Source organism: Diaporthe amygdali (assembly GCF_026229845.1).
Source record: "Diaporthe amygdali strain CAA958 chromosome Unknown NODE_23_length_778278_cov_65_433824, whole genome shotgun sequence".
Taxonomy (NCBI): domain Eukaryota; kingdom Fungi; phylum Ascomycota; class Sordariomycetes; order Diaporthales; family Diaporthaceae; genus Diaporthe; species Diaporthe amygdali.
Genome location: NW_026517043.1, coordinates 667,364 through 690,259, shown reverse-complemented (window position 1 = coordinate 690,259; position 22,896 = coordinate 667,364). Strand labels below are relative to the sequence as shown.

Here is a 22,896-nt window from a genome sequence, read left to right as displayed (position 1 = left end):
GGAAAGTATCCTTCCAAGGCAGAGCCCGAGACGCTCTGCAGATCTGGTGAGAAGGGGGACATCCCAATCCCTTCGAGTCTGCACATTGGAGGAGCGCAGCATGATATTATGAGAGGTTCCAGAAGATTGAATGGTAGGAGCTTAAAGAGTACAATAGAAAGACGCGAGACACCTCATGAGTTATCAATCCCTCGTACTGTCTCATTACTCAAGCTGCCTGATTAAGGAGGAATGATGTACTTGAGAGATGTCCCCTAGCCTCATCTCATATGATATCCCCATTCACCTTCCAAAACTCCTCTCTCATCCCCACCCTTTGCTATTGCCAAGGAGAGATTATTGTCTATTGAGCACCTTGCCGGATTTTGTTACTTGTTATCATGTGGGCACTCCGGAGTCCGCCGCAGCGATAACACTCGACTGCTTTTGGAGACAAAAATAGGGTGGAACCTGCTACACATCGATCTTGTTATCTTGCCAAACCTATAGATCGTGTTGGGATCATGGTGTCCCCCGCTCTACCAACGGGCCGGTCATCGGCTTGCTGGCTCCTTTCTGATAGCTAAACGGGCGGCCGAGTTCGTCATACGCCGGCGTCTTTATTCCCGCGGGCACTAGCCGGTACAATTACGCCGGCACGGCCGGCTGCCGCTAAAGCGCTGGTCCTTCTTTCGAAGATGCATCAAGTCCCTGTCCATCCCAGTGTGCGTCATTGGCTTCGAAATTGTTTTCGCGAGCATCAGTACTGTATTACACCCCCAAATTTAAACTTTGAAAGATGACTCTCCAACACGACACCCAGGCTGTGACAAGCAGCACAGGCCCACCTACCCCTTCTGCCAAGCCGGACAAGAATGAAACCTGGGAAGAAATAGGAGCACGTAAGAGGGCGGCACTCCTGGCTTCCATACCGGAAGAGTGGCGCGTGCCGGCGGAACTGCTGCCTCCAGACTCTCAAGACGATGTGACAACATGGCCAACGACTTCTGGCTGGTTCACGGCTGAAGAGCTTGCCATCACCGAGCTTACTGCTTCCGAGCTTGTCCCAAAAATCGCCTCTGGTGCTCTTCAGTCTGTCACTGTCACCAAAGCATTTTGCAAAAGAGCAGCAGCTGCGCACCTGCTTGTATGTGTCCAACGTATTTGCGACGATAACTTCTCACTGACCATGCTGCAGACGAATTGTCTCTCCGAAACATGTTTTTCTCGTGCACTGGAGACAGCCAAGGCCCGTGATGAACATCTGGCTCGCACGGGGAAGCCTGTCGGGCCACTGCACGGGCTACCCGTATCATTGAAGGACAACTTCAACCTCAAAGGTCTTGATGCCACGGTGGGATTCGCCAGCCATGTCGACAATCCGGCAGCCTACGACTCCACGCTGGCTACCATACTTGAGGAGGCCGGCGCTGTATTTTACGTGAAAACGAATGTGCCCACCGCGATGATGATTGCCGAGTCTGTTAACAACGTCTTCGGCCGCACTGTCAATCCGCGCAATAGGCAGCTGACCTCCGGCGGGAGCAGCGGCGGTGAATCCGCCCTGATCTCGTTCAAGGGTAGCTGCCTGGGTGTTGGAACGGATATTGGTGGTAGTCTTCGAATCCCCGCGGCTTGCACTGGGATCTTCACGCTGAGGCCCAGCTTTGGGCGTTTCCCGACACTCAAATGCCGAAGCGGCATGAGCGGCCAAGAAGCAGTGCAGAGCGTGAATGGGCCCATGGCGAGGACGATCGATGACATTTTGCTTGAAGCTCGGACGGTCGTGGACGCGCAGCCGTGGCTCCATGACCCGCGCATGCTTCCCATTCCATGGAGAGATGAGAATCTGCCCGAGAAATTGAAGATTGCAGTGATGTGGAACGATGGAGTTGTAACCCCGACGCCTCCGGTCTTGCGAGCTCTTCGAACAACAGTGGAGAAGCTGCAAGCGGCAGGACATGAAATAGTGGCCTGGGATCCAAAGGATCAAGCCCAGGGTGTAAGTCTCTTGGGGCGCATGTTCCTCGCAGATGGAGCGATTTCCATCCGTAAAGAACTTGACCGTACTGGAGAACCTATGCGGCCCGAGATGCAGGACTATGCGAACGCAAAAGAGCTGGGGACTTACGACATGTGGCAACTCCACCTTGAAAGAACAGAATTTCAGAAGCGTTACTTGGATAGGTGGAATGACGCGGGAATTGACGCAATTCTTTGCCCAACGACGCCCTACAGCTCTGTACGGAGCGGGGGTTTCAAGTATGGTAAGTGGAAGCAGTTTTTCCCACCAAGAACTTGGCGGCTTCACTTGCTAATGTCACTCAAGTTGGTTACACCGGGGTCTTCAACGTGCTGGACTATTCTTGCATCTCTTTCCCGACCGGAATCTCGGCAGACAAGCAGATCGATGTGCCCTTGCAGAATGGACATGAGCCATTGAGCGCGATCTGCAAAACAACTCATGCTGAATGTGAGTCAGTGCGATCCCATTACGAGCCTTCCTTGAATATTGACGAAACCATAGATGAACCGGATGTTGTTAATGGAATACCTATCAGTCTGCAGTTGGTTGGTCGGAGATTGCAGGAAGAGAAGGTTATAGCAATGGTCCAGCGGGTTTTGCAGACCCTGTCATAGCTGCGCACTGTATCAAGAGTCTTGTCACAGGACGGGCCTTCATTTATTAATCCCACTATATAAATCAGAACGTCAATGTCGTTTTCTGATGCTTGAGCTGTCCAAGTTGTGGTCTTCAGGTCAAGAATAGAGCCTTGTGGATGTTCATGTGATGACTGATCATAAGCTTGTTCTGATTTTAGTCGGAACTTTTCTATCTGGCTACCTCAGTCTACAAACTTCGCTCCCGTACCTTCCACATTTTGTCTGCTGCCTGCGTCTTGACCGACACCTTCGACTCTCCTCCTGAGATCGTCTCTGTGGTGGAACCAGGACAATCCGGCGCACCAGATCGCAAGTGCTATAGAGACAGCGATCATAGCCCACATACCGTGCTGAGTGTTGAGCCAATATCAGTCAATTGTTTCTCATGACGACGGCTAGTTGGGATACTTACATTGAACCACGGCGCCATGGACGCACCATAGAATATGATAGACCACCAAGCATTGACAGAGTTACTGCCCAGGTTCATGCCAGCGAGAACCACACCGCGGAACACGGGCTCCTCATATCTCATGGCGTCGTTGCACCACGCGAAGAAAGTTGCTTGACACGCATAGACCACACCGGCCCAGTAATATGCGCCGAAGACTACGGCTGTTGATCTAGAGCTCATCGGGTCTTTGGCTGCTTCGAGGATCATTGCAGATGTCACGATGCCTGTGATGCCGATGAAGTAGCCAACGAGATACCTTTTTCCGTTCAAGAAATCGGTCAATGTTGCCCAGAACAGCGTGGATACAATCCCGATGGCTGGTACACCAGTGGGATAGTTGTTCAGCTGAGCCACTGTGTAATTGTTCGTCGGGTGACTTTTCATGTATAGAGCCAGCAATGAGTTGGTGCTGAAGGATTCTGTCTCGCCTGCGATGATCCAGAGTACGACGAAGCCCCACCAGTACCAAGACGTGAGGACTCTTCCTGCAAATCTCCAAGTCATAGGGCTGCGGTCTTGTACCTCTGGGACGCGGGCTTGCGCCAGAGCTCTTTCGCTCTCGCTAAGGTAGAAGGCTTTTGTCGTAGCCGGCGTGTCTGGGAATACCAAGAAGCCATATAAGGCGACAGGCAGAGTCAATAGACCGTCGATTATGAATAGCCATCGCCAACCGCTTAGTCCACGGAGCCCATCCATACTCTCATGGATTCCTGTTTGGATGAAACCCCCGATTCTTGTGACAGATGTGTCAGTATTTGGTGCTTCACGACTGTGTACTCGGGTCAACTCACAGGGTTCCAGCTAGGCCCGATGCTGTAAAGATGCCGCTTCGTTTCCCAAGTTCTCGCTCGGTATACCAAGCACCGAGGATGTAATGGGTACCAACGAAAGTACTGGCCTCGACAATCCCTTGGAAGAATCGAATCGCCATGATCGAACGAGGGTCGTGCACAGAGGAGGTGACCATTGTCAACCCGGCCCATACAACCATCATAGAAGGAAAGAAAACCCGGGGGCGGACATAGTGCAGCGACAAGTTGGATGGGATCTGGCCGAGGACGTAGCCCACGGTGAAGCACGTGTTGATCTGATTGTATTGGTTGCCGACGAAGTCCAGCTCCTCCTTCATGCCCGATACGTAGGCATTTGCGAGGTTGGAGCGATCGAGCTGTTGTGGTTGAAGACGTCAGGCCGGAGATAGGAGTCTCATAAGGATATGCGTTGGGTCTGGCTTACATAGTTCATGAAGTAGCTCAGACAGCAGAACGTAAGGATGAAGAAATCAACCTTCTGCACCAGCAGCCGCTCGCCAGGCTGATACTCCGCTTTGAAGTATTCTCGAAATTTAGAAGTCGCCATCACGAAGTCGCCACGGCTTGGGAATATGCTCGGTCAGGAAGCCGTACTGGTCAGAAGAGCAGACATGGTATGTATATATGTGTGGGTGGAGTCGTCCCTCACGGTCTGTTCTGCTGTGAATCGGCATTTGCGATAGCGCGAAATGGTACTGATCAGCGAAAAAAACGCTGCCGGGGAAGGCCGACCTTTAGCGCCAAGAACCCACTTACCTCATGGCTCGCGAACGGCCCGGCACCACGATAACAGTTGAGCAAGGGCTGGCGATAAGTGAAGATACCGTCGTATTCTTCTGATACAGGGGGATCATATCTGATTTTGCCAGATGGAAACAGGCATTGTCCGAAACCATCCCCACTGTTGTCGGTGCTCTCAAAGTGACAACGATGGGCACTCATTGCCTGCAGCATAATTGTCCCTGCATTGAATGCATGCGGATGGATCCTGCCTATTCTTTTAAGTGCTAGGTAGCATCGTTGGGCTCTATGTCAGTTTACGCCAAAGAGAGAACAGTAAACGATGACCTGTCTGCTTTATTTCTAGAGGTGATCCTATGACTGCCTAAAGAAGATTCAATTTCGAAGTAGTCGAACGTCCAGAGCAGCCTGTTCTCTTTCTGCATGATTTGTGTCCGCAATGCCTATCCGGACTTCACTGTTACCATCCCATACCGTGCCATGCCACTGAACATGGTTCATGTCCCTGAGTGAAAAGGTTGAATTTGATATTGTCAAGGGTACGATTCCTTCACGGACATTCAGGTCTTCGACTGGTACCAGCCAACCTTCGTCTCTTCCGCGTCTCGCGTCCAGTCGCAAGCAACGGCCGGTTTCCTTATTGCCCTGTACCACAGCCTTTTCAGGGGGTGTCGGCCGCCCCGATATGTCTGCCAGCTCAGTGTCAAACGTCGATAAAGTGATGCCAGTGACCACCTCTGTCTTCAGCCTAGACAGAACATGGCTGTAAAAATGATGCCTCTTCTTCTTCTTCTTCTTTTGACTGAAGCCTGTTCTCGGTCTGTTGGGATCTGTTACACGCCTTCGAAAACGTTCTACCAGGGCGCTGATGCTTGGTAGGCAAGCACAGAGAATGCAAATAGTGAGTTCCACGGTGCTAGAAGTATCGCGTACTTATTAGCTTCAAGTCGCTTCGATAAATCAAAACAGTGGGACGCCAACATACCTTAGCATCGCTAAGACGCCCAAGTTGAATGTTTTATCTGTCGTTACCCGCTCTTCAAAGACAACGACTGCTTTGTATGTGGTAACTCCGGCTGCCACTCCACCGGTTGTAAGCGATAAGAAAATTCTGACCTTTTTCCAAAAGGAAAATTTTAGAGGGAAGACCAAAGGCAGTGGTATCAAAAGCAATACGATATCGGTTACCATTGATACCATTACGTCTGCTTTGAACAACTTGTCCTGGTCAACACATCTTCCTTTTAATCGATCTGGCCAGAGCGAAAGCTCCCAGTACACGGCAATTGGCCGACATACTGCTATTTTGAGACACTGTATTGGCAGCAAAGTGGCTATTATAAGGCCAATAAAAACGTGAATTGAAATGACCACAAAACGCTTCACAGCGAATAAGCGCGCATACAGAAGGAGTATTGCGACTTTGACTGTAAGAACGGAGGGAATGTAGAAGACGCTGGCGAAATATGTCCACTTTTCTGATTAGTACTGACGGGTGGCTTGATAAAAAAAAAAGAAGGAATTATGGATCTCACCTTGGTAGAATTAATATACATGTCCTCGGTAACATCCCACTCATGTAGGCCCAATCCGTTTTCCCAGCCTGGATGCCTTTGTCAGGTCATCAAGCTTCATCAAGGAATGAAGCAACTCAAGAGAATTTTCGCTTGATGGGACATCATGTCTTACCCATTACACCAGTAACAAAAGTTCCGGTAACAAAGATCTAAACACAGTAGCAGGTCTTAGCATAGTCTACATTCAGCAAAAGACCCGACGGAGCAGACATGTCCTGATAATAGCATATCCATACCCAAGAAACTAAGCAGAGCCCTATCAGTGGATCATCAGCATCAATAATCATCAATCTGGAGTCACGATAGACTGACAGTCATCGAGAAGCATCTCGGATTTAGTTGCCTTCAGGTAAAGGCGCGCTGCGCAACAGATAATGACACATGCGTAACAAATTATTAGGCCGGCAATGAAGGACACACTTTCAGCAGCATCGTATGACTGTTGAAAGTTTGGCAGCGCTTCATTAAGCGTTAAAGCTGGCATGTTATCGGTATTTTTGCCTATTGTACCGTCGGCTCGATTGATCCAGGGTCGGCTATTACCCCGAATTACGGACTTCAGCTGCGATTCGATACAACTTTCGGCTTTTTTTTAGGGGGAAGCATGAATATAGGCTTCACCATCTACAGTGAAAGAGATGTTTCCTTATAGTAGAGAGTATAAACCTGAAGGAAGGTAGCAAGTTCAGTTGGCGGAAACGACAGAGAGGCATCGGCGCATGAAAAGCCCATAGTATATCAATTCCTCTCAAAGAAGTACCAGTTCGCGGCCCAAACTTTTTCCATTACATGTATTGGTCCGCAAAAGATCTGAAACTGCTGCATGAACGACCAGCAGGACCTGCTGCAACTTAGAAGATCCAAAGCCCCCGGCTGCACATTCCGTAGCACAAGTTCAAGGAAAGCGGGTGGCGGGAAAAGTGCAAAAGTGTCAGCATCATTATTGAGACAACTTGATGGTCTCTCGTCTTAGGCTCATAAAAGTGAGTCATGCCTCCCATTCATGTTCTTAAGGTTTTGACAACATCCGTGGCTTATGACAGCATGTGCTAACTATCAAGGTTTGAGGGAAGCAATTTGCATCGACCTCCGCAAGAACAGAGACCCACCACACCACCTAGAGAGCGTGCCAGATGAAAAGCTTAAATTTTCGTCTTCAGTCGCACAATACGGGGAGGCCTGTGCCGGCTAGGCTTTCAGCGAGAACTCCGTGTCCAAGCACAAAACCTCGACTCATGCGCGCAAAGCAAGTACCACCGTATAAGTAGCTTGACAGCATTAGCTGTCCTTTTTAATATCCCTCGGAAACTCATGAGTGCCGAAGTGCGCAGCTACGGACAAATTCTATTCGTGTTGGGTGGCCTCTTCTCTCTTTGTTGGCAGAGAAGGCCAATACAACTTGGTTCCATCTTATGCCCAGAAGCTCATGAGAATTCCCATAGTGAGTTTTCAAGGAGCTCCAAAATTTCTCTCCTGGCTGTTGAAGGTCCGGAGCTGTTTTCAATGACCAGCAAGTCGCAACTTACGACTTAGTTGCCCGAGTGCTACTTTTCTGGCTCGGGAGACAGAAGCAAATGACCTGCTCTGACTAGGGGTCATAAAGGGACTGGCGATCTCTCAGAACTCCAGCAGTAGAGACCAAATAACTTCCTCTCTGTGCACTCTTTGATCTCCTCTCTTTACCTCTCACAGACGATTGCAGTGTTGATTACCCTGTGAGTTGTTAGGTTCCGCCGTGGATGTATTTAGAATTTACACCTGCTCATCTGTGTTACTGGCTCACTAGCAACCAGGGAAAATTCGCGGGTAATTCGAGGCAAGAAAATCCGATTAAAGGTCATACTGAATAGAGTTGCGTGACTTCTTCCGCTGGTTTGTTATTGGCCTTGCAAAAGACGTGCAACAACAACTGACTTATTTCAATATACAGTGCTCTAGCTGTCAAATTGTGTCTTCAATAGCTTCTTGTTAATAATTGAAATCCATATGGAACATTTGAAGTGATAATTGAATCGTAAAGGCAATGGAATTCTTGATATACAACGCTCTTGGGCAAAAAGGTCTTGTTATAAACACTGATCATCACTCAAGCCGAGTTGTACACTGCCACATACTCCGCCTGATAAACGCCACCCGACGCAGTATTTTCCAAAGGTGTTGCGTCCGCTCCATAATCCTTGTTCGGGAAAGACCCGCCGATAGCTAAGTTCATCAAAACGAAGTGTCCCTTGTGTGCGATCTGGGCCCTGTTTGAATACATGTTAGTAAATCTAGTGCCACAAATTTCATGCTTTTTGATGCGTGAGTGAGATTCCCATCTGTTGAGACCATGCCTTAAGAGTGGTGTATAAAAGTCAACTTGAAATGAAAAGAACATACCACACATCCTCAGGCAATTCCGACTGTTTAATCTGCTTATACTGTTCCTCGTCCACAAACCAGCGCATAGCCTCTTGGCCTGTCGTTGTGCGGTCGATCTCAAAGGTGTAAGTGTGGAAGTTGCCTTGTGGCAATGACTTCGGAGTAATCGACCCTGACAGGCCAGTAGTCTCATTGCAAACACCCCCCGGGTTTGTTCCACAGTGAAGAGTACCAAATGTAGTTGGCTTGCAGTTGACGTTCTCCAGAATATCGAATTCTCCAATAGATGGCCAGTTTCTGTGGAGATCTGGTTAGGCTTGTTCGAACTGGGGTATTATGAATCACCAGGCAGGACCTACTGATAGTTCCCACGGAAATCCGCCCCTAGTGTCCAGAAAGCTGGCCAATAGCCAACACAAGCTTCTCCCATATCTGGCAAATTGAGACTCGCTTGGATTCGCATTTTACCGCCAGCCTCAGCCAGAAAGTTCGTCCGCTGCGTCTCAATCCGAGCTGAGGTCCAACTTGAACCGCTCTTGATGGCTGTGATCTGGAGTGTGCCGTTCCCACTGAGTTTGAGATTTTGTGGATCAGATGTATAAGTCTGAATCTCGCCAGTGCCCCAATTTGATGCGCCCCCTGGGTAAGACGTACCCGTGGAAACGACCCAGTTTGACGGGTTCGGAAGAGAGTTGGCTTGTCCAACAAAATCATCACTCCATGTGAGTTTGAAACCCTCTATGTTAGGTACCACAGCATTGGCGACTGAAAATGCAGAAGCTATAACAAATAATTTTGAATAAGACATGGTCTTGGTTCTTATGAGAGATGAGACTTTTGTGGTTGAATGATCGACGGGTGGAAAGAAGGACCTGTTAGCACAGACAGATGACTGATGGACACTGGTGATGTTGATGATGGTCATGATAATATGGTAAGAAATGAGACCGTACTTATATTTTCACCACGAGTTCATCACGAAGAGCATATATCCATCCATGCCCTGCCCTGTCTTCCAGAATTGGTTGTACTCATGCGGCAAAGAAATCGCATGGTCTAATTTCTACAAGTGTCCGATGTTCTGATTGTTAATTCTTGGAATCTAGCTCTCGCGGTATGTATTTAGGAAAGCTACTGCATCGTATAAACAAGCCAAGTACGATTTGTTTGATGTTTAAAGGTGTTCTGCTGGGACTGCGTCTGAATGCAGCCCCTGCCACACTGTAAAGAAAAATGAGTGGGCTGTTATTTTTGTGTAAGCTGTGAGATATTTAGCGGTCAATGACACGCAGGCACTAGGCATGGTTCTCAAGCGAGGTGGCTGTTATGGCAGATTTCATTCCTCCCATATCGCAGCCAAGGCTTCCGTAGATATCTTGGGATGATCCGATGTATCGGACGAAGCCAGGACCCTCTGCTAGTTGTTCGAACAAATAAGGCAAGCAGTCCGGAGCCCCACTGAGCGCTGGGCGCTGGGCGCTGGTGTCTTGTGAACTGCTGGCCGAGTGGTATTCAGCGTTGGTTGTCAACCGGAGACGGGCACCGAAAAGTTTCGACACTCCAAATAACAAAGCTTGGCTTGTTTGATGTGCCTATTCCCTGGCTGCCAGATTGATGAGTCTTTACCAGGGGGTAGTGGCCGCGGATCGTGAATTGTGGAGGAGCGCCGTAGATCATCAAGGTTGCCCCTAGAGCGCCCTACGACTTCGCTGACCATCAAGGAGTAGCTTAGAATAGATACCGTTAGCTGTCAGATGATGCCAAGATAGTTCCAAGGGCGTAGCCAAGCGCGATAACAGTCCATTCGAAGGGTACCTGAATTACATGTTATCTTGTGACCTAGATATAATGCCAGGTTGCAAATTCCTTGTTCACACGCCGAAGAGCGCGCGCTTAAGATATTATAAAGGACGCTAATTGTTCATGAGTAATTCAACATACAACCATGGGTGAAGTTGCCGACGATTGGGGGCTTTCTCATCCTTGACGTTCTCAACGGCGCTAAACTTGGCGAAACACTCAGGCCCACTCACTTCAAACAGTGTTACTAAAATACTTACAAAACGCATGGTATTCAATTCACTTGCTTTTCTATCCTCGTGGATTTTTGACCGGGGCTTGGAGGAACCTCAAATGTAACATTAACGAACACACGAATGCTTCTGGGCATCACCCCTGGCCGAAGACCAACCAAGGACCGTTACATATAAACAAAGGCGGCTATTCCCAACCGTCCATGCGATCTATGCCGAAAAACGGGCGGCAAACGACTCATTCATCGCGCGTGGCCACGAGTCATGATTTGCCGAAAAGGTAACTAGAAGATGTCTTTCCTTCGGATGAACTTGACAGGAAACGATTTGGGTGACATTATTACGCCAGCGCCGTACCAATTCTCGATGCTGAGGTCAGGAGCTGGCCCATCAAAGGCGAGATCGAAAGACGACACCAGTTTCGAGATCATTATGATCAAGGTATTCAGTGCGAAGTTGTCCCCAGGGCACGAGCGACGGCCCAATCCAAATGGATACAAGCCTGGGTAGCCCTGGACATCGACGAACCGATCAGGATTAAACACTTCTGGTCTCTCGAAGTGTCCCGGATCATGATTAGCAGCCCATCCATTCGCGATGATCATCGTTCCCTTCGGCAGGTAGAAGCCTCGTATGTGATCGTCCTGCTCCAGCCGGTGCGGCAGCAAAACAGGCGCTGGGGGCCTCCAGCGAAGTGTCTGGGCATGATATCAGCACGTGCCCCAAAGGATCTAGACATCGAGAAATTTTGTGGGATAAGGTGCCATACCTCAAGCACGCATGCTCTAACATAGGGCAACTTGTCAATGTTTGTATATGAAGGCACGCTCCCCCGTCCACAGACTGCGTCCACCTCTTTCTGAACCTTCTGTAACAGGTGAGGGTTTGCTGTTAAAGCCATGATACAAGTCATTGCAGTCGAGAGTGTAGTATCTGTTGCCGCACTGCCATATGTTAGTTACCTGCTACGGAAACCGGAACAATGAATTCTGGAAGATTCTAGTAGAAGACGGACGGGTGACCATAGCAAGAGAAGGCTCGTACTTACTCTTGAACAAACTGCGCCAAGGTCTTGAGCTGCGAATCGGTGAAGTGGGACTTTGTCTTTTCCACATTTTCTTTCTCCCTCTCCTGATCCCGTAGAATGCTACCGATGAGGCCCCAGTACTTGATGTCGACAACAGAGCTTTGGGCCTGAGATAGATGAAACTTCAAGCGGCCGAACAGATCCGTGTAGACTGCGCGCAACGAAATTCCAATCTGCCTGGCGTTCTCTTTCCCAGGGATGAAGGGTAAGTATTTCAAGAAGGGTAGCAATTCGAAAGCTGAAGACATTGTTGCTTCCACACTCTCAATAAGCCTGTGTTGTATATGTGTCCATTCATCTAGCACTTCCGATGCCTTGTCTTCTGCGACAGGGCCCAGTATTGCTGTCATGGCAATCGTGAAGCTCCACAGGCGGATACACCTCTCTGGAGGCTCGTTACCATCGGAAAGGTCGGAAATCAATTTCGCCGCTGTGGCTTCTTGCAATGGGAGTGCCTCTTTCAGTCCAGCTGGCCCGGTGAGTCGCTTCAAGGCCGTTCTGGTACGCCGCAACATCTCGTCATTCTGCATCATGAACATATGGTCTTGGTCCGGAAAGATCAGGTCACGACTGACGTAGAGCACAGGCCTTCCTGAGTAGATTACACCGCGGTTGACGAACATTTCGCGGATAAGCTCAGGGCTGCTAATAATAACCATACTCTGAGGACCGATCCTGAGACCGACTATGTCACCGTACTGCTTTGACCATTCCTGGAGATGGTTAGTTGGGGACAGCTCGATCAAGTCCCTAGGTTCTGTACTGTCATAAAGGGTAATCCTATGCTCACTTACTGCAAACTTCAGATATGTATGTGTTGTGGGCATTTGATGTATATTCCCCAGAATTGGTATGGTTGGCGGACCTGGTGGAAACGTTTTGGGCCGTTGATTGCACCGTAGTAGCCATGACACAATTGGTACCAAGGCGACGAGGACGATGCTGATCGCGAGATAGTCTGAACTACCCACTGGGTTATCAGAATCAGCTGCCATACTGATTCATGAGGTTTCTTGAAGCTCAAAGAAGGATACCAAGGGAAGAATGAGACCTCGAGAAGGGTCTTGAGCAAAATGTTCTCTTTATTGCGCCCGAAATTTCCATGACTTTGTTTGTGACCTTCGACCTAGGCATGCATGTCAGATCAGGGTAGCATACGCTAAGCTAGCCGCCGTGTCTGCAGTGTTGATGGGCAATGGATTGGAATGTACCAGAGCTGATTGGCTGCTGTGAACCAAAATACGGGTCTTTAACAGTCAGATCAGCGGTCGCAAATACTTGCAGTACCAACTAGACTCTTAGGGAGTATGAAGTCCGAGAAAATCAACATAGACGGGCGAGGGGCGATCCTGATTCTGGGCAGTCCCACTCAACGGAGAATGCCTGTAGGCCGTGTACGCCTCGTTCCATCCAGCATCGGGCGCCGTTTATCTGCTCAGACTTATGGCAACAACATCACCCGATGCCATGCTTTGGATCCACAAGACCTTGGCGTTAGCATACTCCCGTCGGAACTTCTATCGCACTATCTCTGAATATAACTGAGGAGTATGTAGGAAGAGTCGACGCATCGTTCGACATGTATATGACATGATGACTGGCTGGGAGAATTGAATGAAGAATTACAGTCCTGTACATAATATCTTTTCATCCTAGGGCAGCCGAATTGCGTTGAAGAGGCGCGCCTTGGCAATGGGGGGGGGGGTCAGCGGTGAAGAACCCTGCCGGCTTCATGTAAGATGATTGGCTGTTTTCGTCCGTCATTCGTCCGTGAAATTTGTGGGAATGCCGGAGAGGTGGGTTTCTATTGCTCACATTCAATTTCATTGAAGACTGTTTGCTACCAATATACGGGGAGTAGTAGTCAAGATGCTGTTTCATTCAAAAGATTTTCTGCGGACGGTAGTTGTTCTACTTGACAGGCTTTGGCCTCGACAATTCGTCCGTCCGGGCTCCGAGCTCCAATCCGACTTGACCAACCAAGCCGCTCCATGGCTTAGCTACTGCCAAATGAGCGTCATCCGCCGAATTTCGAGACAAAATTCGTCCGTTCGTCCGCCTTGAACGGCCCAAGTCCTATTCATCAAAGTATTTATGTATCCTCTGCGCATGTCTTTCTCTCAAACATGTTCCCTGGTGAACTCTCTCAGTTGCCAGCCAATCTTGCGCTTCGAACAACTTTCTCCACTGTCAATAACACTTCAAGTACTGCTAAATTATACGGCTAAAATTATGGCGCAATCTCGAAAGAATATCGTCATTTTGGGTGGATCTTACGGCGGCATATCGACTGCTCACTATATCCTCAAGCATGTTATCCCTCAGGTACCTAACCGAGAAATGTTCCAGGTCATTTTGATCAGTACTTCATCTGAAGTTTTCTGTCGACCCGCTTGCCCACGCGCTATGCTATCAGATCACATGTTTTCTCAGGACAGACTCTTCGTCGATATAGAGACTCAATTCCTGCAGCATACGAACAGCGGACACTTCCAATTCATTAAAGGTACAGCAACAAATCTCGATCACACACAGCGTATTGTCACTATCACTCTAGAGAGCTCCGGTACTACGCAGGGCATCTCGTTCCATGGTTTGGTCATCGCCACTGGCGCATCTACGGCGTCCCCTTTACTTGGGTTGATCAAAGATGAGACGCTACTTCGCCAATGTTGGAGCTCTCTGAGAAAGGCAATGCCTGGAGTCAAGAACATAGTTATCTCTGGAGGAGGTCCGGCCGGCATAGAGGCAGCTGGAGAACTAGGCGAGCACTTCAACGGGCGGCCCGGCACTTTCCGCTCTAGACTATCCGCCCACCAGGTCAACATCACGGTCATAACAAGCAACTCAAAGATCTTGCCCAACCTACGAGAAGCCATTGCAGCCAAGGCGGAAAAGCTTCTGGCCGGAGTTGGCGTCACAGTCGTCAAAAATGCCCGGGTCAAGACTGTTATACCTGTCGGCGCTGGGATTGACCCCGAACTGCTTACGTCCAAGACCACCGTCGTCCTCGAGGACGGGAAATCCATCGATGCAGACTTGTACATACCTGCGACTGGAACAACACCCAATACCGACTTCATCTCCGACAAATGTCTTCTTGCCGCTGACAGTCGTATTGACACCAACCCATCAACTCTCCGTGTTGACAGAGCCGGCCCTAATGCTAGGATCTACGCTATCGGGGATGCCAGCTCATACGCACGACCTGCAATACACAACATCCTTTCTGCAGTGCCCGTTCTTTGCACGAGCATGAAAGATGACCTTCTCCTTGAGGAGGGCTACCAGAAAGACCTATCCGCTAGAGCTGGAAAGGTTTTTGTGGAAGATACGAGAGAAACACAACTGGTTCCTATAGGGACAAGAAAGGGTGTCGGCGCGGCAATGGGTCTGCAACTACCTGGTCTCATGATATGGATGTTAAAGGGGAGAGATTATTGGCTATGGACAACAGGGAACTTGTGGAATGGCAAAAAGTGGGACAGGGAGTCTTAGATTCCTGCTTGCCACTCTTTTCAAGTCATAAGTGGAAGCTTTTCCGTTCAGTCTTGCTATTTAAGATTGGAAGTTGATATCAGGGCAATGTGCCTCTACGCCTAAACATGATTGGACAGAAAGGGTTTTGGATACCGATGTCAGATGGCTGCCTTCAGATTGCTTCCCTTTTAAGGCATCATACAAATTGAAAATACCTGCTTCTTTGGTATGCTTAAAGTTGCAAAGTCTGGGCTAATGATCGGATGGGTTCCAGGTGCTTTGGGTGCTTTGGCAGGGCAGAATCTGGCGGAAAACGGACCGTTGTTGCGGTCGTGGGCAACTGCCAGATCTAACTTGCGCCCGTTTGGGTACCAGAACGTAAGAGATCGCTTTGGTTGAGATCCAAAGCAGCTTAATGAGTGTAGCCTGGGGTCATTCTAGAATGAGAACCTCAACAATAAGCGTCCTGTAGAGAAAACAGCGATGGCAGTCCTTGTGTATATCAGCAGATTGAGTGTTTGCTTCATTGTCCTTCACCCATGCAAATCATGCCAGCTGGCTCTGGTCGGTATGCTATCGCGAAAGATCTTCTTTCTGTGAGGGCGTACAAGTACTTGAGTGGAGGCCTTCTGGGCTTCTGTCCTTGACTACAACATTTTCGTCCTAACAACTTACCTAGTCAAGGAAGGTGGTCCTCGGCCGCCTGCCTGCTTCAGCCGTCCCGCGCGCCAGCCAAGGTTCGTCTGCAAAAGCCCAGCTGCCAAGGTCAAGTCTTCCCCCATTCCACCACTTTTCTTGCTCCTGGCTGGTCCCACTGCCCAGTTCATCGAGCGTACAATAGCCAAAGAGAACCAGGAGGTTTCCTAGCAGAATTCTCAACATCCAGTTGGACCCGTCTCAACCACAAACACAACAAAACAAGACCTGTACCCAGCCGTCACGATGGCAACCTCTCAAAGAACACCAATTGACACTCAACCCAAGCTTTGCGATCATATCCTCAGTGACATTGCCAAGTCAAATGTCTCCCTACGAATTGGCCGTTCCCTGATTCCCAACGCTGGTAGCGGCTTGTTTGCTGTCAATGACATACCTGCTGGCTCGGAGATTTTCCGCTCGAATCCACTCATCATGGTTGCCGAGTCTGCCCACCAAGGTATTTGTGAATTCTGCTTTCTGAACAGCCGTTCGTCAGTCCATAGCGACGGTCGCTTCTACACAAGCAATGAAGAAAATCTCAGGCCGCAAGTCACGCCCTGCAGTGCTTGCAGGGTCGCACGTTATTGCTCCAAGGTGAGATCAGCCGACTCTTTCAGCTGGACCACTTGCTAACCATGTCTTCGCATGTTGATAGAACTGCCAAGTCAAGGCATGGAAGAGCTACCACAAGTACGAGTGCACCATCTTGCAAGAGAATCCAGCCTTGAAGTCCCTGGACCAAGCGCTTTGCCGTCTTCTCATTTGGGTCAAGAAGGGTGTCATTTCGGAAGATAATATGCGTGCAGTCGTGGCACTGGAGACCGGGTTCGAGACCAAAATGGAACGTCTGCGCCAAGCAAGCGATGATGCGCCTGAAATTGACCAGTCTCTGCAAGCGGCACAAAACGCCCACTCTGCCGTCGAACCCGGCATCAGTCTCAACTTTGTTCGCCAACTTTACTGCACGGCAAGTGAGACAGAGACACAAGTTGGACTAGGGATTGACGGCTAATATCTCTTACTGTCGCAGATTTCCACCAATGCTCTTGCAGTCTGTCCATCGGAGCTCGAGGCCTCGTACGGGATCTGCCTCGATCTTGTGGTATCTCTTATTAACCACTGCTGCGACGAGAATGCCCATGTATTTTTCGAGGGACGAGAGCTGAGATGTCGCGCTTTGAAGAACATATCAGCAGGGATGGAGATCACCGTTTGCTACCGAGGTGGTCGACAAGATGTCCTCCAACGGCGCAGAATTTTGAAAGAACAATTCTTCTTCACTTGTGACTGTGAGCTATTGAGCCTGCCATTTCATGTCAAGTAGTCAAGCTGACCTCAAATAAGGTAACAAATGTAAGACCGAGATAGCCGAGCACGTCACAGCTGCAGCCAAGCGCCAAGATCACCTTGGCATCCTCAGAAAGGCACAGGATACTCTCACAGAGCTTGAGTTCAAATACACGTTGGCATTCTACTCTTCGGCCAGATTTCTCAAGACTGCTATGGATTACCAGGAAAGGCTTCTTGACATTGAGCAGAAAGTGTACCAGGATGGCAACTGGCCTGACCACATCGAGCCGATGCCCTCCGCCCTCCGCGCCTTGGGCTGCATGTATCTAGAGCTCAACTACGTCGTGGGCCTCGAGTTTGTCCTGAAAGGTACGCTCTACTCGCGCGAGCATGCCGGTCCTCGCTGGGTTCTCGACCTCATGGGCCTTGTCAAATTCTTGATCTTCCTATCGCAGGAAAGGGACGAGTCACTCAATTGGACTGGATGCGGACATCCAGAGGTACTCGGAGGCCGCCTTGCCCTGCAGAACGTTGCTCGGGGTTACCTCATCCTGGTGTGTCTTAGTGGCCGTTTCACCTTCGGCTTCGACACGAAGTACGTGCGGGCCCTCTTCAATTGGGCTGGGAACATCACAGAGCGGTCTGGTGATCACAGCATTGATACGGAGGCGTTTGAACAGCTCTTCAAGAAGTCGCAGGACAAGCTACTGACTTGGGCCAAGATGAAAACGAGCCGTGGGCTTGAGTTGCCTTCCAGGGAGACCACCACGGCGCTTCGAGAGGACATCGCAGAGTTCAACGCCAAAGTCCAGGTCAAGGCTGAGAAATGAGAAGGATTTGCTGCCCGCTTTGATCACCAGAGAAGGGGACTTCATGGGGAATTAGAATAGCTCGCGCGCGTTGAGTATTAATTCAGGCATCTGGGGACACTTCGAGATTGGGTCGGTAGCATAGAGTCCAGGGAGCTATTTTGGCTGAAGGACATCGGCGTTGGAGATTTGTGTTTTTGCGTCGACGAAAGAGTTACAGCCCGCGACGGCCAGCATAGACAGCTAGCCAGAATAATGAGAGCCACACATTCAAAAAAGCCTAGAGATACGTGGTCGTCATGCTAAGATAAAAGATGACCGCAGGGCCCTGCTTGAGGGGCCCCAACTCCTGGTCGTATGAACAGGAAACTCTTTACCTCAACAGCAATCAAACTGTAGAAGCGAATATTCCATACATAAGCGACATGGAGTACAGTCTGCTACCCACGAAGCAGGTAATCAGGCGTACGGGGCTTTTGGGGGGAGAAGATAAGATTGTGCAGTTCTTACTGCTGGAGAAGCAGTCTTTGTTAGGGAGGCAGGGTCACTCCAGTCAGCGTTTGTTGTCGGGCACGGTCGGGCGGTGAGCTGCGGCAGAATTCACGCGGGCACCCAGCAGACACGCGCCCATCTTAACTCTACCCATTAAGACAAGACTTCTCTGATACTCTTCTGAGTACCCACCACGATCCGCAAGGGACAGCGAAGCAGAACAGTCTGAGCTTCACTTCTGTCCCTTCAAGTCTCACCCACCCTTATTCGTTACAGCAGTCTAAGACGGTCAGCGCCAAGATATCAGTCATGGCAAAGATCGGCGATCTCCCAGTCGAGCTGGTCGACCTCATAACAGACCATCTCTGCCGAGCTCGCGATCTTGCTGCATTTGCGCGAACGAGTCAGAAGTTCTACAGTCTTGTCGATCCGATACTCTACAAGTTCGCGAAGGAGCAAGTGCCGAAGCAGATGGCATGGCACCCTCTACGGTGGGCGGCAGAAACTGGACAGACGGGGACAGTCAAGAAGGCTCTCGCGGCTGGTATCGATGTTAATATGCGCTTCGTTTCTACAACCTTCATGCGGATGCGAGACTTGGAGAGCTTCCAGATCAGGATCGAGGCGGTAGATGGACACGAGGTCTGGGATCCACCCCCTGATATGGAATCCAACCAAGAGTGGCGGCCGCACGAAGACGACACGGATGACGATGGTCTGTCGAGGTCGAGTTCCACGGTCGATCAAGTGCAACCCAGGTATTCTCCTCCGAGGCGACATTTTCCTGATCCATTTCTCTCGGATTTAGATGATGACGAGGGGATTGATGATTTCGATGCTGGCATGATTGGTTTCGAAGATGAGGACGAAGCTGATTTCATGCCTGGATTTCATCATCCTTTTGTTGAGGACTACTGGTCGGAGGACGAGCCTATAGACGACGATGACGACGAAATGCCCGATGAGGATGAAAATGGGGGTAGAGATGAGGATAGTCACGCAAATGGACGTGACTCGGACGAGGAAGATGATTTGGTGGGATCATTTCGAGCCGTCCACCTCGCGGCGAGAGGCGGCCACAATGATGTTGTTCGCGTACTGCTTGATCATGGCGCTAGCATCGACGTGTTTTCGCGTGTGCTCTGCCGGTGCGTGCCCATTCTTGCTCGGTCTGCTCTGGGCCGCGGGATCCCCTTGGTCCGGAACGAGATGTTGGGCTTCTCGCCACTTCACCTAGCAATTTGCCATTTTCAGGCGTCCACAGCTAAGCTGCTGCTATTCCGTGGTGCTTCCATACGCTTAAGCGAGCCACAACGCCACAGTGCTTCTACAGCCCTACACGCCGCTGCTGCCACAGGCCAGGTGGAGCTGTGCAAGCACATTCTAGACGAGGGTCTCGTTGACGTGGATGTCGTCGATCATTCTGGTCTCACCCCGTTCTATTATGCTTACATGAGCGAGCACTGGAACTCGACAGTATCATTTCTTCTCGAAAAAGGCGCTGACATCAATTTCTTGATCTGTCACCCGACTCGTCTCGCCCCAACTGAAGGCGGCGAATTCTCTACTACGCTTTACGAGGCCTGTGTTTTCGGCCGCTTCACTGACGCCGTAAGGCTCATTAACCTTGGTGCGAATGTCAATAAAGGACATTATAGGCAGGATGTGCAGTACAAATGGCCCCTTCACGCCGTCTGTCAACCACCCAGGACTTTCGACGAGCCGCTTCGAATTCCCACAATGAGGGCCTCAGCTCCTCCCAGGAATAACGAGGAGCAGCGTATGGAGTTGATCAGGCTCATGCTCAAGTCAGGAGCTGATCTCGAGGCCAAAACCCACCAAGACCTTGAGTCGCCGCTCCAGTACGCGGCGATGCATTTTGATGTCGCTGCGCTACAGGTCCTCCTCGCCGAAGGCGCTGATGTAGAATCACGAAAGTAAGTGATTGTCTCCCCTGGGATTAATTCGCCCACAGGCGTCTCTGGATTGCATATGCTTGTCTTCTCATCAGGGGTACCCTCACTGTGATAATCACTTGTTGACGCAGCCTCTTCTTCACACTTCTAAAGCTTCGTCATTTGCGCGCGTGTGTGTATATGTAGCTCTGTGTGTGCTCCCTCGTGCGATTTGTTTGAAGTTTTTTATATACTTCAAATTCTGTGTTGTTCTGTTGAATTTCCGTCTTTGCCTCCCAGAGACGCGGCTGATTATTCGAGCTGCAGTTGTCGCGGCCGGACACCTCTACTCCGAGCATGTGGGCCAGAAATCACATCATACGATAGTTATGCTGCGAGTCAGTTTCTGGTGCGCGGAGCGGAATTGGATGCCATCAAAATGCTCCTGGATCACGGCTCAAAAATCAATGCAACGGATGACGACGGGAATACGGCCCTGCATCTCGCGTGTACTCTCAACCATAACCGCCATGACCGTCGGTACGACAGCGATCAAAAGCAAGAGAGGATTGTCCGAATGCTTCTCCAGCGGGGCGCTAAAGACAATGTTCCAAATAAGCTTGGGTTCACACCATTCGAATCCGCGTTTAGTGGGGGACTCTTGGGAGTCTGTGACATACTCGTACGACGCCGCCGATCTCTTCAGCCTTGGAAACACGAAGACTTCGACAGGATGTTTCTTGCTACTATTCGCGACCGACCGCACGATCTGGAGGCTGTGGACCTCCTTCTTGACCTCGACATCAATGGAATTCTGTTCAACAAGTCGACTTACGTGATGAAAATGATAGAAGGAGGCCATGTCAAAATGGCGAACAGATACCTTGAGAGAGGGGCATCGCGACCTCCCTTGAGCCCGAAGGAAAAGATTACCATCATCCAAGAGGGATTAGCTCGTGGCAACGAAGCACTTGTGAAACAAATGCTAGCCATGAAAGTGTCTGTCAATTTTCCGGACAAAAACGGCCACACTCCGCTCTACGTTGTACTTCAAAGTGTCGGTCTCCCGGGGAAAGAGGGACTCGTCAGGGAATTGCTTGACGCAGGAGCGGACATCCATTTCAAACCACAATCGAGCACTATTATGACACCTCTTGAGAAAGCTGTCATGGTTCAGCAACATAAACTTGTTGAGATCATGCTCCACAGACACCCCCTCCGCAACAATCCCAAGGCGCCGAAAGGAGTCTATCTCCATGCGGCGGCCCGTACAGTTCCGTCGAAGCGAATGTTTAGTACGCTAATCCGCTCCGGCGCCAGTGTGACCGAGCTGGATAGCAACGGCGACACTCCACTATCTGTCTTCCTCAAATCTGTCGCGGACCAGCCGCACTGGATGGCCCACACGCGCGGTGCGGCAAACCAGGTCTGCGCAACAGTCTGGTTTCTGTGGAACAAAGATGTGGACGTCAACCTCAGAAACAAGAGCGGCAAGTCCATTATCAGCTATCTGACCGCGCTGCGCATCTACAACGGTGACAATCTGGCTCGGAAGCGGATCGCGGATGAGTTGCAGCTTTGCGTCGAGGTCGTGCCGGCTAAGGGTCCAGACGGTGCTAAAGGGCTCAAGATGTTGCGTTTTCGACATGGACTCATGGCATTGGGAAGAATTGGGAGTCATGGTGGTGATGGAGGAACAAGGCCCCATCATCGCTTACGTTGGTAATGACAGCCCCGCCAAGTGCTTTGTGGGTTTTTTTCTGGTGAGGGTCTGTGTGTCCGTTTTGGTTTCTGAAGTCACTCGAAGTTCGTCTGGCTGCCTTCTATCGACAGGTCGTATCTGCTGTTTGGGTTTGTAGCATCTGAACTTTCCACATAAGACTTGAATACAGAGGGAAAATGGATGCATCCACACCCGTCTGTGTGGATTTCATGCTTATAGGCCAGGGTTACAACTATAAGCCCTCTTAAGGAATGAATAATCTACGGCTGCTCCACTTCTCGCATGTTGTTCAGAACCCAGGCCCATCACATGGTGGAGACAAAAGCTGTTAGGCCACTGCAAAAGAAACGGTCGTAGCCCAATGCCAGATGCACTGATTTATGATACTTACAACCATTTAATTACCACATCCTTGAACAACATCGTTATTTTGATACTTGCAATAACAAAAGAGGATTCTGATTCTTACAATGAGTTCAAGGTTACGCAATATTCTATGTTTGCTGAAATTTCATGTTTTAAAGTCGAAAGCCTTGAAATTTGAAATACATTCTTGAAGACAGTGGTATCTTTCTGCAAGTGGTCTGGCTCCCAATAGCGCCGGCAGATACCTGTTCTCATAAGCGGTATGTACGCCTTCCCAAGCTGTATATATTCCACTTGTGGGAAAAGAAAAGCGCAAGCACTGCTCAACGAAGGATAAGTCGCTTCACGACGGCTTCTTTTGATTAGCTGTTCAGAAAACAAGCCCTTGACGGGATGCTTTAACGGCTTAAAGTAGAAGGAGCTGTGGGCGAACG

General features: G+C 49.8%; 7 protein-coding genes across 7 annotated transcripts; 4 read left to right on the top strand and 3 right to left on the bottom strand.

Moving 5' to 3' along the window:
* Nucleotides 1-778: 778 nt before the first annotated feature.
* J7T55_004938 (amidase) lies at nucleotides 779-2,619 on the top strand (the record flags this gene model as incomplete). Its single annotated transcript, XM_053130680.1, has 4 exons — nucleotides 779-1,126; nucleotides 1,178-2,246; nucleotides 2,309-2,452; nucleotides 2,507-2,619. The coding sequence occupies 4 exons, from the start codon at nucleotides 779-781 to the stop codon at nucleotides 2,617-2,619; spliced, it is 1,674 nt and encodes a 557-aa protein (XP_052991364.1).
* A 144-nt stretch (nucleotides 2,620-2,763) lies between these two features.
* J7T55_004937 (Pantothenate transporter liz1) lies at nucleotides 2,764-5,850 on the bottom strand (the record flags this gene model as incomplete). The annotated part of the gene is made up of 9 exons (XM_053130679.1): nucleotides 2,764-2,774; nucleotides 2,852-2,993; nucleotides 3,056-3,830; nucleotides 3,889-4,265; nucleotides 4,334-4,472; nucleotides 4,559-4,569; nucleotides 4,666-4,854; nucleotides 5,125-5,470; nucleotides 5,636-5,850. 9 exons carry the CDS (start codon nucleotides 5,848-5,850, stop codon nucleotides 2,764-2,766), a joined length of 2,205 nt encoding a protein of 734 aa, XP_052991363.1.
* A 2,463-nt stretch (nucleotides 5,851-8,313) lies between these two features.
* On the bottom strand, nucleotides 8,314-9,513 carry J7T55_004936 (uncharacterized protein; the record flags this gene model as incomplete). The annotated part of the gene is made up of 4 exons (XM_053130678.1): nucleotides 8,314-8,473; nucleotides 8,607-8,885; nucleotides 8,948-9,324; nucleotides 9,445-9,513. The coding sequence occupies 4 exons, from the start codon at nucleotides 9,511-9,513 to the stop codon at nucleotides 8,314-8,316; spliced, it is 885 nt and encodes a 294-aa protein (XP_052991362.1).
* Nucleotides 9,514-9,883: 370 nt separating this feature from the next.
* J7T55_004935 (uncharacterized protein) lies at nucleotides 9,884-12,535 on the bottom strand (the record flags this gene model as incomplete). The annotated part of the gene is made up of 6 exons (XM_053130677.1): nucleotides 9,884-10,082; nucleotides 10,530-10,589; nucleotides 10,979-11,319; nucleotides 11,391-11,565; nucleotides 11,670-12,421; nucleotides 12,503-12,535. The coding sequence occupies 6 exons, from the start codon at nucleotides 12,533-12,535 to the stop codon at nucleotides 9,884-9,886; spliced, it is 1,560 nt and encodes a 519-aa protein (XP_052991361.1).
* A 1,579-nt stretch (nucleotides 12,536-14,114) lies between these two features.
* J7T55_004934 (uncharacterized protein) lies at nucleotides 14,115-15,206 on the top strand (the record flags this gene model as incomplete). The annotated part of the gene is made up of 1 exon (XM_053130675.1): nucleotides 14,115-15,206. The coding sequence occupies one exon, from the start codon at nucleotides 14,115-14,117 to the stop codon at nucleotides 15,204-15,206; it is 1,092 nt and encodes a 363-aa protein (XP_052991360.1).
* A 924-nt stretch (nucleotides 15,207-16,130) lies between these two features.
* On the top strand, nucleotides 16,131-18,007 carry J7T55_004933 (set and mynd domain-containing protein; the record flags this gene model as incomplete). The annotated part of the gene is made up of 5 exons (XM_053130674.1): nucleotides 16,131-16,481; nucleotides 16,543-16,858; nucleotides 16,940-16,989; nucleotides 17,071-17,176; nucleotides 17,232-18,007. 5 exons carry the CDS (start codon nucleotides 16,131-16,133, stop codon nucleotides 18,005-18,007), a joined length of 1,599 nt encoding a protein of 532 aa, XP_052991359.1.
* A 780-nt stretch (nucleotides 18,008-18,787) lies between these two features.
* On the top strand, nucleotides 18,788-22,099 carry J7T55_004932 (uncharacterized protein; the record flags this gene model as incomplete). The annotated part of the gene is made up of 2 exons (XM_053130673.1): nucleotides 18,788-20,415; nucleotides 20,701-22,099. The coding sequence occupies 2 exons, from the start codon at nucleotides 18,788-18,790 to the stop codon at nucleotides 22,097-22,099; spliced, it is 3,027 nt and encodes a 1,008-aa protein (XP_052991358.1).
* Nucleotides 22,100-22,896: the final 797 nt, after the last annotated feature.